General features: G+C 35.4%; 1 protein-coding gene across 1 annotated transcript; it reads left to right on the top strand.

Annotated features, from left to right (window-relative positions):
- Window positions 1–234: 234 nt before the first annotated feature.
- Window positions 235–3,902, top strand: LOC149552767 (Pentatricopeptide repeat (PPR) superfamily protein). Its single transcript, XM_089788311.1, has one exon. It carries the CDS (start codon window positions 343–345, stop codon window positions 3,406–3,408), a length of 3,066 nt encoding a protein of 1,021 aa, XP_089644437.1. The 5' UTR covers window positions 235–342; the 3' UTR covers window positions 3,409–3,902.
- Window positions 3,903–14,775: the final 10,873 nt, after the last annotated feature.

Raw genomic sequence — 14,775 nt, 5'->3', positions numbered from 1 at the left:
TAAGTGAACAAATACTATCACAAACATAAAACTTTCGACAAATTTTTTTTTTTTTTAAAATTATATATTCTTCTTTTAGATAAATTAAACAAATTTTCTACAATGTTTTAAATAATTGTTAAATTTTTTTAAAGATATGTTGGACAAAATTTCTACAAAGGATAAAAACTTTATAAAATATATATATATATATATATATATATATATTCTTTTAGATATATTAAACATTTTTTCTTTTCTCGTATTAGATTGTTTACGATTCATGCGCCATTGAAGGCCAATGGTAACAAAAGGATTTAGCCCGTGAGGAGGGACTTCACATCTCAGAGGAATTGTAGGCATATGAATTTTCCAAGGGGATTCTTGCTCAGGCGCTTCCTGGTTGCTGCAAGATTTTTTCATATTCCTCACCAAATTCCACTCCTGATCACAGGTAGCCATCGATGCCCAAATATAAGAGTTTTTGATATTGTTCGTTTCGATTACAGACAATGCTCTGGTTTTGGCTTTAGGGATCCTAAACAAGGCAATGCTTTATCAAAAACCCTAACAATCAGTGAGGGAACTAAAAAAAGTAGTACTGAAAGTGAAGATATCCATGTTGATAGGATTGTAAGTATCCTAAGAGATAATGAACCCACGCTCCCCCTTGAAGAGCTTTTGGCGAACTGCGGCATTCACTTTACCGCGGGGATTGTAGAAAATGTTTTGAAGAGGTGTTACAAAGTGAGACATTTGGGTTTTAGATTCTTCCACTGGGTCAAACTTCAACCTGGTTACAAACCCACTTCTGATGCATACAATATATTGATCTCCATGGCTGGTGAGGCCCGGGATTTTAGCTCTATGAAAGGTTTGATGGAAGAAATGGAAGGAGATTTATGCCCTAAAACAGTTAAAACTTGGACTATAGTGATATCCCAATATGGGAAGGCTAATTTGGCAGTAGAAGCCCTAGAGGCCTTTGAGGAGATGGAGAAGTTAGGTAACAGACTTGATAAAGCAGCATATGATGTGATTATCAGCGTTCTTTGCAAAGGGAAAAACTTTGGGCTTGCTTGTGGGCTTCACAAGAAAATGCTCTCTAATAGTTGGATCCCTGATTTATCAACATACAGGGTGCTTATGACATGTTTGTGCGAGCAAGGTTGTCTCCGAAGAGCACAAGCTCTGGCGGATGAAATGTGGACGATTGCTCATCTTCCTAGACATGAAGTTTATTCTTATCTTTTGGAGAGTTACTGTAAAGCCGATAGAATTGATCAAGCCCTTGCGATAATTGATGAGATTAAGCAGAGAAGGATTTTGTCGGAGCCTGAGATTTTCAGTCTGCTAGTTGAAGGTTCCTGCAGAATAGGGAAAATGCGTGATGCAGTCGGTTTAGTGAAGGCCATGAAGAAGCGGAATTGTATTGTTGATGAGAACATCTATGGCCTCCTTGTTGAGGGTTACTTGAAAGCAAGACGATTGGAGAAAGCATTTAGAGTGTTTAAGATCATCAAAAGAGAAGGTTTCATTCCAACAGCTTTTAACTATACCTCTTTGATTCGGTATCTTTTCAGTATGAATAAATCTGAGGAAGCCCTCAGGCTCTTTGAGGAAATGCAGAGTTGTGGTCACGGACCTGATCTCATGGCAAGCACTGAAATGATTGCTGGGGTATTAAGTCAAGGTCATATTTCTCAAGCATGGGAGCTTTTCATTACCATGAAAGAAAATGGCATTGAACCGGGCTGGAAAACCTATTCTATATTCATTAAAGGGCTTTGCAAAGCAGCAAGACCAGAGGACGCTTGCAAGCTTTTGGTTGAGATGAAGGAAAGAAGCATATATCCGGGTGAGAAGAGTTTTCAAAGAGTTGTTTCCTCTCTGGAAAACAAAGGGAAGCAAGACAGGGTTGTTGAAGTGATGAATTTGAAAAAGTCATTTGAGCTTGTATTCCAAAAAAAAGATGTTGAAACAAGAACTAATCAGATCGATTTCAAACATGTCCATCCTGTAAAGGTAGATGACGGGAGGCTCTATAGATCCATAGACAATGATAGGCTTCATACAGATAGTAATGCTTTGCCACTTGAAAGTGATACGGAACAAAGCCTGCCCAGTCAAGATTTTGAGGCAAGATGCCTGTTGGAAAGAGATTATGCCGAAGCTGATTTTCAGAAAATACTAAGAATTCTTAGTAAATGTAAGGAAAGATGCTCCATGGAAGAGGCATTACAAGAAAGCAAGGTGATCTTTACTCCGTCTCTTGTTGATGCTATTTTGGAAAGCTGTCAGAGACATGGAAATGTTGCTTTAAGGTTTTTCTCTTGGGTAGGGCAACAGTCTAGTTACAATCACACCACTGAAACATTCAATACAGCTATCAAAATTGCAGGCAGTGCAAAAGACTTCAAGTATATGAGAAGTCTTTTAGAAGCCATGAATAGAGAGAATTGTCCTGTTACAACCGATACATGGACTGTCATACTGATCCAGTATGGAAGAGCTGGCTTGACAAACCTTGCTTTAAAGAAATTTGAAGAGATGAAAGCTGAAAAATGCAAGCCCAATCTAAGTACATATAAACTTCTCATTACATTTCTTTGTGGAAAGAAAGGAAGAAATATACCGGAAGCAATCAAAAAATTTCAAGAGATGCTACGTGCAGGGTTTATGCCAGATAAGTCACTTTGTGGTCTATTTCTCACATGTTTGTGTGAGAACAGCCAATTAACAGAGGCTCGTAAGTATGTTAATGATATTCAGAGGAGGGGTTATTTCACAAGTCAGGTAATTTGTTCAATTCTTTTAAGTAGTTATTGCAAGGCAAGAAAAATCTCAGAGGCCTTAGAGCTGGTGGATGAAATGAAAAATAAAGGATGTATGATTGATGAATATGTGTATGGTAGCCTTATATCTGGTTTTTTGAGAGTAGGTCAATTGAATGAGGCATTAGAGATGTTGGAGAGCATGAAGCGTGCTGGTTATTCACCTACTGTTCATATATATACATCTCTGATTGTTTATTTCATCAGAGAGAGAAAATCAAAAGAGGGCTTTTCAATATATGAGAACATGAAAAAGGATGGCTGTGAGGCGACTGTTATTACATATTCAACACTGATCCGAGGGTATATGAATGAGGGCTTACAATCTAAGGCTTGGGGTATATTTAATTTAATGAAAGAGAAAGGACCTGCACCTGATTTTCAAACTTACACTATATTCATTAATTGCCTTTGTAGATCTGGTGAATCAAAAAAGGCCTTGAACCTTTTATATGAAATGATGAGAAATGGAATTTACCCCAGTGCCAGAAACTTCAAAACTGTATTTTTTGGTTTTAACAGAGAAGGAAAGGAACAGGAAGCTCATATTGTGCTTCAAGCTAAATGGGCCTTGTCGAGGAGAAGAAAAGCTTAGGGACACTTTAAAAATATGAATTATCCCAGATGCTCCTTGTCAATGAATGACACTTTGTTTCCATTGATATGAAATGTTTGTCGAACAAAAGTAAAGACAAATTGTGAATTGGCAATTATGTTTGTACACTTGGACTAATATTTGTGGAAGAATCCACTAGTCAGCTTGGTAAACCGTCTCACAAATCAGAATTTTTTGAGCTGTTAAGTTCACTTACTGCAAGAAGTTTAAGCAACTTTCTGGCAGGAAGATATCGCAGAAAATTTTCAAAATATTGCAGAAAAATTTGCAAAATATCAGCGATAACCCGATGTTTTATCGCGATAAGTCAGAAACTTGTCGCCTGCGGATGCATTTATACACACCGACAGCCCAAAAAATGGCAAAACATTAATTTTTTTATTGTAAAAGCAGATTTGGAGAGAAGGGAAAGGTAGGCTATTTTGATATTGTACTTGTATATTTCCTTATAGTTATACAAAGACAATTTGCTATTTTTAGTTTGCTTCAAAATTCAAATTATCTGACTATGGCTAACAGCCATCAATATTTCACATGAGGATGCAATTTTGTTCCCTATTTGCATTTATATATATCTAGATCAGCTTGTTTAGTTTGTTTACTCATTTTTTGACTCATTAGATGCATCTCCTTATTAAATTTTGCGAAAAGTACTTTTTAATTAAATTTAAACAACATTTTAGGTTTCTGAAAGTTTCCAACTTATCTCGGATATTTCCCAATATTTTTTGTGACCTCCAATAAAGTTTCAATAATGATATTTTGAACTACGGTTTAAATTATTAAATGCCCCTATGACAGTATATATAAATGCATCATGGTGTTTGTGTGATTGAACAATGAGGTTAAGGTACAGTCTATATTTGATACCTTTGTGTTCTTAGCAATTGTCGAGTACGTTGTGTGATTGAACAATGAGGTTAAGGCACAATCAATATTTGATACCATTGTGTTCTTAGCAATTGTCGAGTTCATTGTTTGCCTATGTAGTCACTCATGATTTGGTAGCTCCAAAATTCAGATAACAATCATAAAATCTGAAGTCCAGTCATTGAGGTATAAATCTGAAGGCTGAGACCACTATTCTGAAAACATGCTGACTTTAGAGTGTAACGAGATGATTGTCAGTCTGTTTCCCAAGGAATTTCAGTTGTGAATTATCTGGAAGCAGGCAACCGATGGTCGATGTATTATCTGTGACGTGGTCATATAATCAATATAGCCGATGGTGAATTGCTATTTGATTCTGCACTATAATAATCGTGCAAATTTGTTCTATTTCTATGTTGTCCTTGAGATTTGAACTGGTGTGTTTACCCGTGTATTTATACTTGATGCATAGCCATAGGTCAAAAGACTTGGACTCAACAAAATTCAGTAGCTCAAATATTGACTCATACACAGGATTTGACAATAAATCAATGAAAACTCATCATATTAAAAACTATTTAGATACATAAAATAAATTTTAATAATATACAAAATCTTCATTGGCTGCGTCTTATTAATTGTAGACCAAAAGAGGAGTACAAGGCGCATTTTATAATAGAATGACTGTTCATCAATTTGTAAAATTACAAATCCATATGATATTTTATACATTTCTCTCCAATTAAAGCTCCTTATTGGCTATGCCTTTGAATTAGATAATAAAAAAATTGTTTTCAGCACAGTAGCATACTCAGGTAAACCATTTAATAGAGCCCCTCATTATGCTTTTGATCAGCTTTTGCCTGTGTACGTTTCAATTTTTAGTACTTCTCTTTTAAAATAAGAGAACCTTGGTTGAAGTAGGAGATATTTTTCATAACAAGTCAAATATATATAGTGAAATTGTTATCATTAGTCAATTAGGTAGTTTTGAATAGAATTCATTGCTTCATGTTTTATGAGCAGTCACTCATAAGACCTATCTCTCATGAGAATAGATGTAACAGTTGGGTTGCATCTAGGTAATGTTTATAGAGCTGAAGCATTGGGCCTCCCTAATAGGCCACCCAACTTGGTACTATTCCAACTCAAGCGCGCTTAAAAATGTACTTCAAGTTTAAACCCACTTAGCTTGCAACCCTATTTGGAAAATCTTCAGTATATGTTTGAGCTTTATGAACCATTCATTATAGAGTCCTTTTAGCTCATCAATTAATAAATAGGAGATATTTTGTACAAGCAATTTGTGATATTGATATTGTATGCTATGAAATTAGTGTGTAACAAATATAAAACCGAAGCTAAAAATCCAATAAACTAAATCAACAACAAATATGATAAGACTGGAAGAAAGCCAAACATAATAGAAATGCAAACCATGTGAATCCTCGTAACCTCCTTGATGCCTTTGATGTGGTTCAATGATCATGTATGTGTGCACAATGGTTGCTTCAAGCTTCAGTGATGCTATGAAAATTTGAGTATAGTAATGGTGCTTTGATGGTATTTATCTCTCAAAACAACATAATAACTTTGCTCAAACGGTGGATGATTTGTGAATGATGGAGGGTTCAATTTATAGGCCATGGGTAGAGGAAATGGATGGTGAAGATGTAAAGAAGAGAGATTGTGAGGAAGGGCTAGGGTGCAAGGAAAGATGAGCACATGGATATTGTATTCTCAAATCCATAGCCTCGCGATAAGTGTGAGGAGATAGATTCTATGGATGGACAATTAATTGAAGGAGGTGTGAAATAGATTTGAGTGTTCTTTGGTGGGAGAGGGAAATGTGGCATGAGTGGACTTGGGCTTGAATCAAGAAGATTTAAATCATGCCTTGATTTGTGCAAGTGATCTAGGAGAGGCAATTAGACATGGATAAGGGGGTGATGTGGTTTAGTTAAGATGGTGACGTGACTTAGTTGGGGGGGTGTCACGTGACTGGTAGATGAATTTGTTAGAAAAAAGGTATGTAGGAGAGTTAATTAAATAAATAAAATAATTTATTTTAAAGAAGAATTATTGGTGCATGAGTAGGATTAGACTAATTGCTAGGTTGAGGGTTAGTTTGTAGTTGAGGGATTTAATTAATTGAATTAATTAAATAAAGGGGGAATTTGAAATTAAATTAAATAAGTTGTGCATTTTTATTTAATTTAATAGAAGGTAGACTAATCAAAATATTGGTTGTTTGATTTCTTAATCAAACAATAGTCAATTAATTAAATTAATTGATTATGGGATCTACTGTCTTAAAATGGACACACTTGCCTTTTAAGACCATTGGGCTCTCTACTCTTCATGATTCCCTCTCCGGACCATGAATATGCTCATGCTCGCTCTTCTTTTGCCCTTTTATCCTCTTCTCTCTTCCATCTTTCCACCTTATCTCTCTGGCATCTGTCTTGGTTCTTTGTGGCACCCATAACTTGTCCTCCTAGATCAGGTTGACCTAGGTCAATCCAGTCCTTGACAATTCTGGATCTCAGGGCCCGAAAGTCCTTGAGGGTTTAATTAGTTAATGATCGTTATCCAGTTAGCCTGTATTATTTTCCCTCTTGAAAACTCATATATAAGGTGACTTGGAGGCTTCATTTTCATGTCATGCACATTCAAGATCAATCATTCATCCAAGCTCTACTCTCTAGTGAAGATTTTCAGCCTTTTGCATTCAAGGAGCTCAAGAATTCAAGCATTTTTCAAGCATTCAAGTAAGGAGATTTTATCTAGCATTGGAGAATCCTTTGTGAGCATTTCCTCTTCAAGATCTAGCGTATTGTTTGCCATCAAGGGATGAGATCCGCATTGAAGCATTCATCCTCTTCATTGATGCATATTCATATCCATGGCACCATGACAGAGTTATGATAGATCCATTACAAAGTGTGGAGATATCATACATCCCTAATTCAAGATCTACATTACATACACCTTACTTACACACGGGCAAGGTGAATCCTAACATGTATCTTGTTCTTTACAACCCTTTACATTTACATTTCTCATTTACGGTTAATTCCTTTACCTAGGACTTGACCAAGGCAAGCCCTCATCAAACCGCAACCCCCAAACCTTTCTTTCTACAATGATTTCTAGGTTGGGAGTGAAATGAATTACAAATCTGGAACCTACATTTTGCAAGCTTTTTGGAGTCATCAGTTTCAGAGTCGTGGACTATGTCAACCTAGTTGGAGGATGTCCTTCCATGTTGACTTAGTTCTCCAGAATCAAAATTTTGGGGCAATTTATGGGTTTTGTTCCTTTCGCCATTTCATTCCAAGACTCGCGGATGAAAGTTCAAAAAAGATTTAGATCCAAAAGTTATCAAGCGAAAACACATCTTCCTCTAGGCATTTCAAGGTGGCTTTTAGATTTCATTTTATTTCATATCTTCACCCTAGATTTGCATCTTAATTGGGCTAATTGTCTTTGCATAGCACCTAGATTTACATTTCCTAAGTAGCTAGTTCAAATTTACATTTACATTATCCTATTAAGGGCCTAAGAGAGTGTATTCTTTGGTATTGCATTCCTCTTTATTACCTAGATTTAGTATTAGCACCCTTCTTCCTTAGGGTCCTAGCTAATTTAATTAATATCATAAGTGGAATCATACTTAGAAATCCACTGCTTTACTTCACACACATATTTGAATGGCTCAATGTCATGTAAAGTAGAGGCCTACATATTAAAGTGTTTCTGTTTTACTACCAAACATTTTGGCGAAGCTGACGTGAACCCCTGTCTTTTTGGTGTTGGATTATTTTGCATATCTTTATCTCTTATATTGGTTGTTCTTTACTTTGGTTAGATCTCAATAGGTTTTCCTTTTGTGATCTCTTTTTATGAGCCTAATTACATGAAGTCCTATCTATAACATTCCCATTAGACGAAGTCACAGACTCATGGGTTCATTTGATGATTCTCACATTTTTTCTCATGATCTTAATCCTATCATGGAACATAGGTCTTCCCACTCATCTCACGATGAGGATGATGCTTTAAGAGTTCCTCCTTCACAAGTTGATAAGCTTTCTAGTGAATTTGATAAATTGGAAAGTTGGCTTGCTCAAGAAAATCAGAATCCTGATAGCGTTGTTGTTGTTGAAGCTCTTAAGAAGCCTATTAATAACGATGATAATAACATTTATATCTTACATGGTATAACTCACCTTATTAATACTCATATTAAGTCCTTGATGGAATGTGCTCAAGAGTTAGGATACCCTCCTCTTTCTTCTATCATCGTTGAACCTTCTATCCTGATTTCTACCACTCCTTGCAACATACCTACATATGTTCAACCTCTTATGACTACTTCTACATATGTTTCCACTCCTTTAAGTGTTATTCTTCCTAATCTTTCACTTCCCGTGAGTGTTCTTCCTACTTCCATTCCTTCTTCATTGCCTTCATATAATGTGGTTCCTTTTACTTATTCCAACCCTTTACCCATTCCTTTTAAATCTCCGCCGACATCCTTACATATTCCTAATCTGCTTCTCATACCTTTCATAATCCATCTAGTATACCTATGGCTACTTCCATTCCTTCTTCATTGCCTTTGTATAATGTGGTTCCTTTTAATTATTTGAACCCTTTACCCATCCCTTTTAAATCTCCATCGACATCCTTACATATTCCTTCCGCTTCTCATACCTTTCCTAATCCATCTAGTATACCTATGGCCACTACCGTGTCATCTGAACCTACTATTAGTACCTTGGCTCAAAATGTCTCTACTTTACAACAACAACTTGCTCATTTAACCCAATCTAAGTACAATATTCCTACATGTGATGTGGTGAATCCCCTTTCCTTAGATATCATTCGTGTTGTTATTCCGCAACATGTTGGGGTACCTCGTCTTGAGACTTATAATGGTAAGTGAGATCTTGTGATTCATGTTAAAACTTTCCAAACTATATGTAGTGATTTTGCTCACAACCATAGGCTTATGGCTAAATTATTTTCACACACTTTTCAAGATAGAGCCTTGCAATGGTATTGCTCTCTACCCCCTTATTCTATTGATAATTCTCAAACTCTTGCTAATGCTTTCATTCAACAGTTTCAGAATAATATTGGTCCAAAAGTTTTTTTTAATTGATTTAATGCATTGTAAGCATAATATTAAAGAGAAAGTTACTTAATTTATTGGTAGATTTAAATATTTGTATGCTTAGATTTCTTATCCTATGCCTAATCATGATATTCAATGCATCTTTATTTCTAATTTACAAAAAAACATTAGGGATAAGATTCTCTTTTCTAAGTATAGCTCATTTTCACACCTATGTGTAGTGCTTCACCATTACCAGTTACAAGTGAGTCAACTCAAGAGCTCTACTCTGATGGCTCCTGTTTCTAGTGATAAGAGTGATGTCGTCGGACATTCAAACAAGTTCTCTAAATCTAACAACTTTATCAAAATCAAATCTCTACATATAGATGGTGATTAAGTGACTACTACATCTCAAGGTACATCTACTTTTTCCTATGTATTTCATCCTAATCGTCAATATACTGACTTATCTCAACTTTTATCCGAGGTGATGACTAAGTTGATTCACACTCATGTTCTTAATCTTCCTCCTATTCATCCTATTGATCCTAGTAAACTTTTTCCTAAGTCTTTTGATTCTAATGCTTTCTGTCAATATCACCATTAACCTAGTCATGATACTCAAAAGTGTTATGGTTTGAAGAATGCTATTCAAGACCTTATTGATTCTAAGATTGTTCCTGTTGATGCTCAAGTTAATCATATGAATAAGTCTTTTGCACTACCTAATCAGAATTTACAGGTTTACACTGATCCTTTTCCTTCACACTCAGTGACTGTCATTAATCAACCTTCTTTTTCTTATTGTCATATTTCTTATGATGAGATGATAGAAGAAGCAAATCATGTTGAGTTAGAGTCTCAACCTCTGATTTCTTCTCCGCTTGATACTCAACAAACATCGCTCATTATTAGCTTTAGTCAATCTAATATGTTTAAGGCACCTAATGGTCTTGTTTACGTTGTTGCTAGAGTGGCTCATATTCCTTCTCGTGGTACTTTGGTTTATCCTTCCTCTGTTATGAATGTTATCGCTAAAGAATACCTTTTTAATAAAGAGTTGCATAGAGATACTTATGATTCAACTCCTGTATGGATTCAGACTCGCAATGATTTTCTTTATTGACCTCAAGGTTCTATCACTTTATTTGTTACTATTTTAGAAAAAAACTATTTTTACTACCTTTGTGGTTATTCCTACTTCTGATCAATTTCAAGTTAAGCTTGGTATTCCATGGCTTTCTGTCACGCAAGCTATTTCTTCTCTTATTCAAAAATGTTTTAAATTTCTTGATGATGGAGTCATTGTTAATGTTAATCATTCTCTTTATAAACCATCACGTCCTAGAGATTGTGCTGAGATTAATTTTTATTGGCCATCTTGTCCTGAAAAACCACCTACTCGTCCTGATCATCTTTGTAGAGACTACTTCATCTACACCTTTTGCACCCATTTATCTTCTACATCTATTGCATCTCAATCCATTGATTTTCCTTTCGTGGAGCCTATGGTAGTCAGTCCTAATCCTTCTGTTATCCATCGTAAAATTGTTCATAGTTAACATGCTTGTCAACGTCACAAGAATAGTCAAGCTAGAGCTAAAGCTCATGCTCGTTCTCTTGCTTCTCAACCTACATCTTCATCTTGATAATGATTTACCTAACATGTTTTCTACACAACTTACAATCACTCCTAGTAATGAGCATAGTGACTCTCAAAGTCTTTTCTTAGAACTTGTTGTGATTCCTACTATTATGGATATGGTTCTTGAATAGGAAGAAAATGGAAACTTCTTCTCAACCCTAATTTCTGAAAGGAATGATCCAAATTGATAAGCACAAGAAAGTGTTCAATGCAGAAATGGATCAAGTGATGGAAAATAGGGAGAAAGGAGGTTATATGATCTTTCTATTATGGGGGAGTATGTGCTTAAATCCTAAAATAAATAAAAGACAAATACTAACCTTGAATTTGGAAAATGTTGATTTTTGATGTCTGTATGTAGTTTCTAGAAAATCTGCAAGCTATTTTAGATGAGAAATGTTGAGACAGAGAAAACCCATAAATCTTTTGTCTTTATGAAAGGAGGTCGACCTTGACCTTGTTGGCAGGGCACAATCTTACCCCAGGGCACAATTATACCCTGAAAAGTCAACCTTGACCTACACTACTCTAAAAAAATTTCTTTTCACAGATCTCGCAAGTTCGACAAAAAGGGTATCCAAATCTACTCTCAATTCGTTATTCCACAACTATATCTGCAAGAAAAATGGTTTTTTTGTTGGAGGGGGGGTTTGCCTTGGTCAAACCCTAGTTTGGAATTAACCTTGAAATAGAATTGAAATGATATATGCATAAACAAAGTAAGTGGAACTCTTCACCTTGCTTATGTGAAAATCCTTGTGGAGGATTTGAATCCTTGAATCCACAAGTACAAATGCTCCAAATGTATGTAGAATGTCTCATATCAATGTCATTAGATCTTCAACACCAATCTTGAATGTATCTTTGCATAGAAGAAGGCTCAAATGACTATGGATGGAGAAATCTTCAACAAGAGGGCTCCATAGAAATTGAATCCTTCAATGACTAACAATAGATCTCCTTGATTAATTGGATGCTTGAATGCTTGATAGAACTTCACTTCACTTTATTGATCATAGGTAGATTGTAGATAGTGGATGCGACCATCAAATTATGGATGAAAAATTAGAGGTCAAAAAAAAGGAAGAAGACTTCCTTATATAGAGATTGAGGGCACTAACTCCTATAGAAGGCCAACATAGGAGCATTAAATCTCATTTAACCTTAACCCCTAGGAATGGACTTAGATTAAATGCAATTTAAGATTACCATTTTGAAACTTGAAACAATTGACTCAGAAGCGAGAAAAGAAACTTTTCGAAGCCCGAGATCCTGAAACTCTCAAAAATTGAAAATGGAACTTGGGGTTAGGGACGAGGTTGACGTTGCTCTAGGTCATGGTCGAGGTCGACCTTGACCTAGAAGGTTGTCCTTGACCCAAAGGCCAAAGTCCTTAGTTTTACAGAGCAGTTTGTCAGAAATAGGCTAGAAATAGAGAGAGAGAGAAACAAAACATGGGGACAATAGCCAAATCCATGCAAAGACCCATTCAAAGCACTTGACATGACCCTAGACCACTTACTCAGAGGGATAAACACTCTTAACATGGAAGTGATTCCATTTTAAGACGATACATTAAGCCCCCAATTTAGCAAGAGTATGGACTCAATGCAAACTCTTGGTAAAGTAGATCGTAATGAAAAGATAAACTTATTAAAATCAAAGGGACAAAGAAATCCTCAAGCCCCCGGACTCCAAGATCACAATAAAAGAGACATCTCGAGAAAAAAGAGAAAAGGAAAAAGAGTGTATTATCTCACCCAATGAGAACTTATGTCCCATTGTGAACCACATAAGAAAACTGTGCAACTGGAAAGATGGAATTGAGCCGCTTAGTGAATGTGCCTACTCACTAGTCAGTGCATCAAAGATTCAACCTCAAGAATATTCTATTCTATAAGAGTAAAACCAAAAGAGATACAATCTTAAGGACACCTTCGACCTTAAGGGATCAACAATATTTGAAATTGGACGGATCAAGAGATTCTAAAAAATAAATCCATGCTTTATGGATTAGTCACTAATCCAAAAAGAGAGAAAAGTTATCTTGAAAATTTATGTGTGCGTGTGTGTGCACGCACGTATGTGCAATGAGTGAGCAAAGTGTATGCCTCCACATTAAAGTCATTGCTATCACTTTAATAGGAGCAATGGCTTGAACAGAGACATAAACAACTCCATTGATTACGTTTCCACTATGAGATTCTCCCAGATGAAGACAAATCAAGGAAAATACCACATAAATATACATAGAACACAGAAGGGATCTACCTACTGTGGGGTTAGTATGATCATAAGATAATATATATATGATATTATTGAAAATTAACTAACATTATTCCCAAAGAAAGTAGAACTACAATCACAAAGGAAGAAAGATCACATAAGAAATATAAAAAACAAACATTTTGGACCATGACCTAGAGACCAAAAAGAATCAGTGCTAACAAGTTGTGAATCCAAGCAAATTACACAAGGAAACATGTACGAATAATAGCACAGGTACAACATAACATGAAACAACATATGTAAGAATAGAAATACATATAGAGGAATAATACAATAGGTTTGATTCTTTTATCACCTTGAACCAATGAAGCAACAAAGGTCGTATAAAATAATCTAACAACATTTAGCAAACATATTACAGGTGAAGTACCGTAAAATATACAAACACACAAAAAAGACTACCATGAAAGACAAGCCAATCAAGCATGTTGCCTACTCTCTCTATCTCATTTTTTATCATTTAGGGAAGATGGGTAACTCGCAAGAGGGACTATATCCAACATAGTAGGAATGATAGCTAGTTCCAAACAAGGATCCTCTTGAGAATCACAATGTTTAATACTAGGTGTAAGTATTAATTGTGAAGAAAGAATATTTGGTAAATCAACATCAATTTCAATAGTTTAATATTCATCATTAATATCATCAACAACATGAAGAGTATCTTCATCATTTAGATTAATCAAAATAGGATCTAAGATACGAAAAAAATCATTAGAATTAGGTAACATAACATCATTATTAGTAACAACTTCTTCTAATGCATCATGCATAGTTGTATCCAAAGAAGATAAATATTTTTGAAGAACAAAATCACGAGCTTTATCTTGAGCGTGATGCTTTTTGCGGCATTCATTAGTAGATTGGTTACGTTTTGTCTTACTTGAATTTTTTTGAGAACTAGGAGGAATAATTACAAGATCCTTCATAGGTTCTATAGGAGGATTAATAGGATTATCAGCAGACTGACAAGTGATAGAAGGAGCTTGATTAACAAATGTAGAAGCCATAGATAAAGGAGGTATAGAAGGTGTAGGCAAAAGACCACGATTAAGATCCTTAGGAGATAAGCTTAACTCAAGAATCTTCTATTGCTTATAGACTTGATATGAACAGAAAAGATGATCACGTTGAGCAGGACATGAATTAGGTAATGAAGGCGAAAAGAAGTCAATGGTAGCAACATCCCTGGGTCTAGTAGTATGGTATAAGCTATGATTAACCGTCTTCATTTCATCATCATAAACAAACTTAAGACATTTATGAATAGGTGAAGCAACAACATGCATGGAATTTAACCATGGTAAAGCAAGCTTAACTTGAAATTGACTAGAAGTAGGAACAACAACAAAGGTGGTGTTCACAATTTTTCCACAAATTTGAACTAGTAAATCAATAGAACCAAATGGTGGATAAA

Source organism: Cupressus sempervirens, chromosome 6 (genome assembly GCF_028749045.1).
Source record: "Cupressus sempervirens isolate cs-2001-9-10 chromosome 6, ASM2874904v1, whole genome shotgun sequence".
Taxonomy (NCBI): domain Eukaryota; kingdom Viridiplantae; phylum Streptophyta; class Pinopsida; order Cupressales; family Cupressaceae; genus Cupressus; species Cupressus sempervirens.
Note: the sequence above shows the minus strand (reverse complement) of the source record. Positions and strands in the feature narration are given on the sequence as shown.

Coding starts and splice junctions, on each gene's coding strand:
- LOC149552767 (XM_089788311.1), top strand. CDS start 343: ATGAATTTTCCAAGGGGATTCTTGCTCAGGCGCTTCCTGGTTGCTGCA.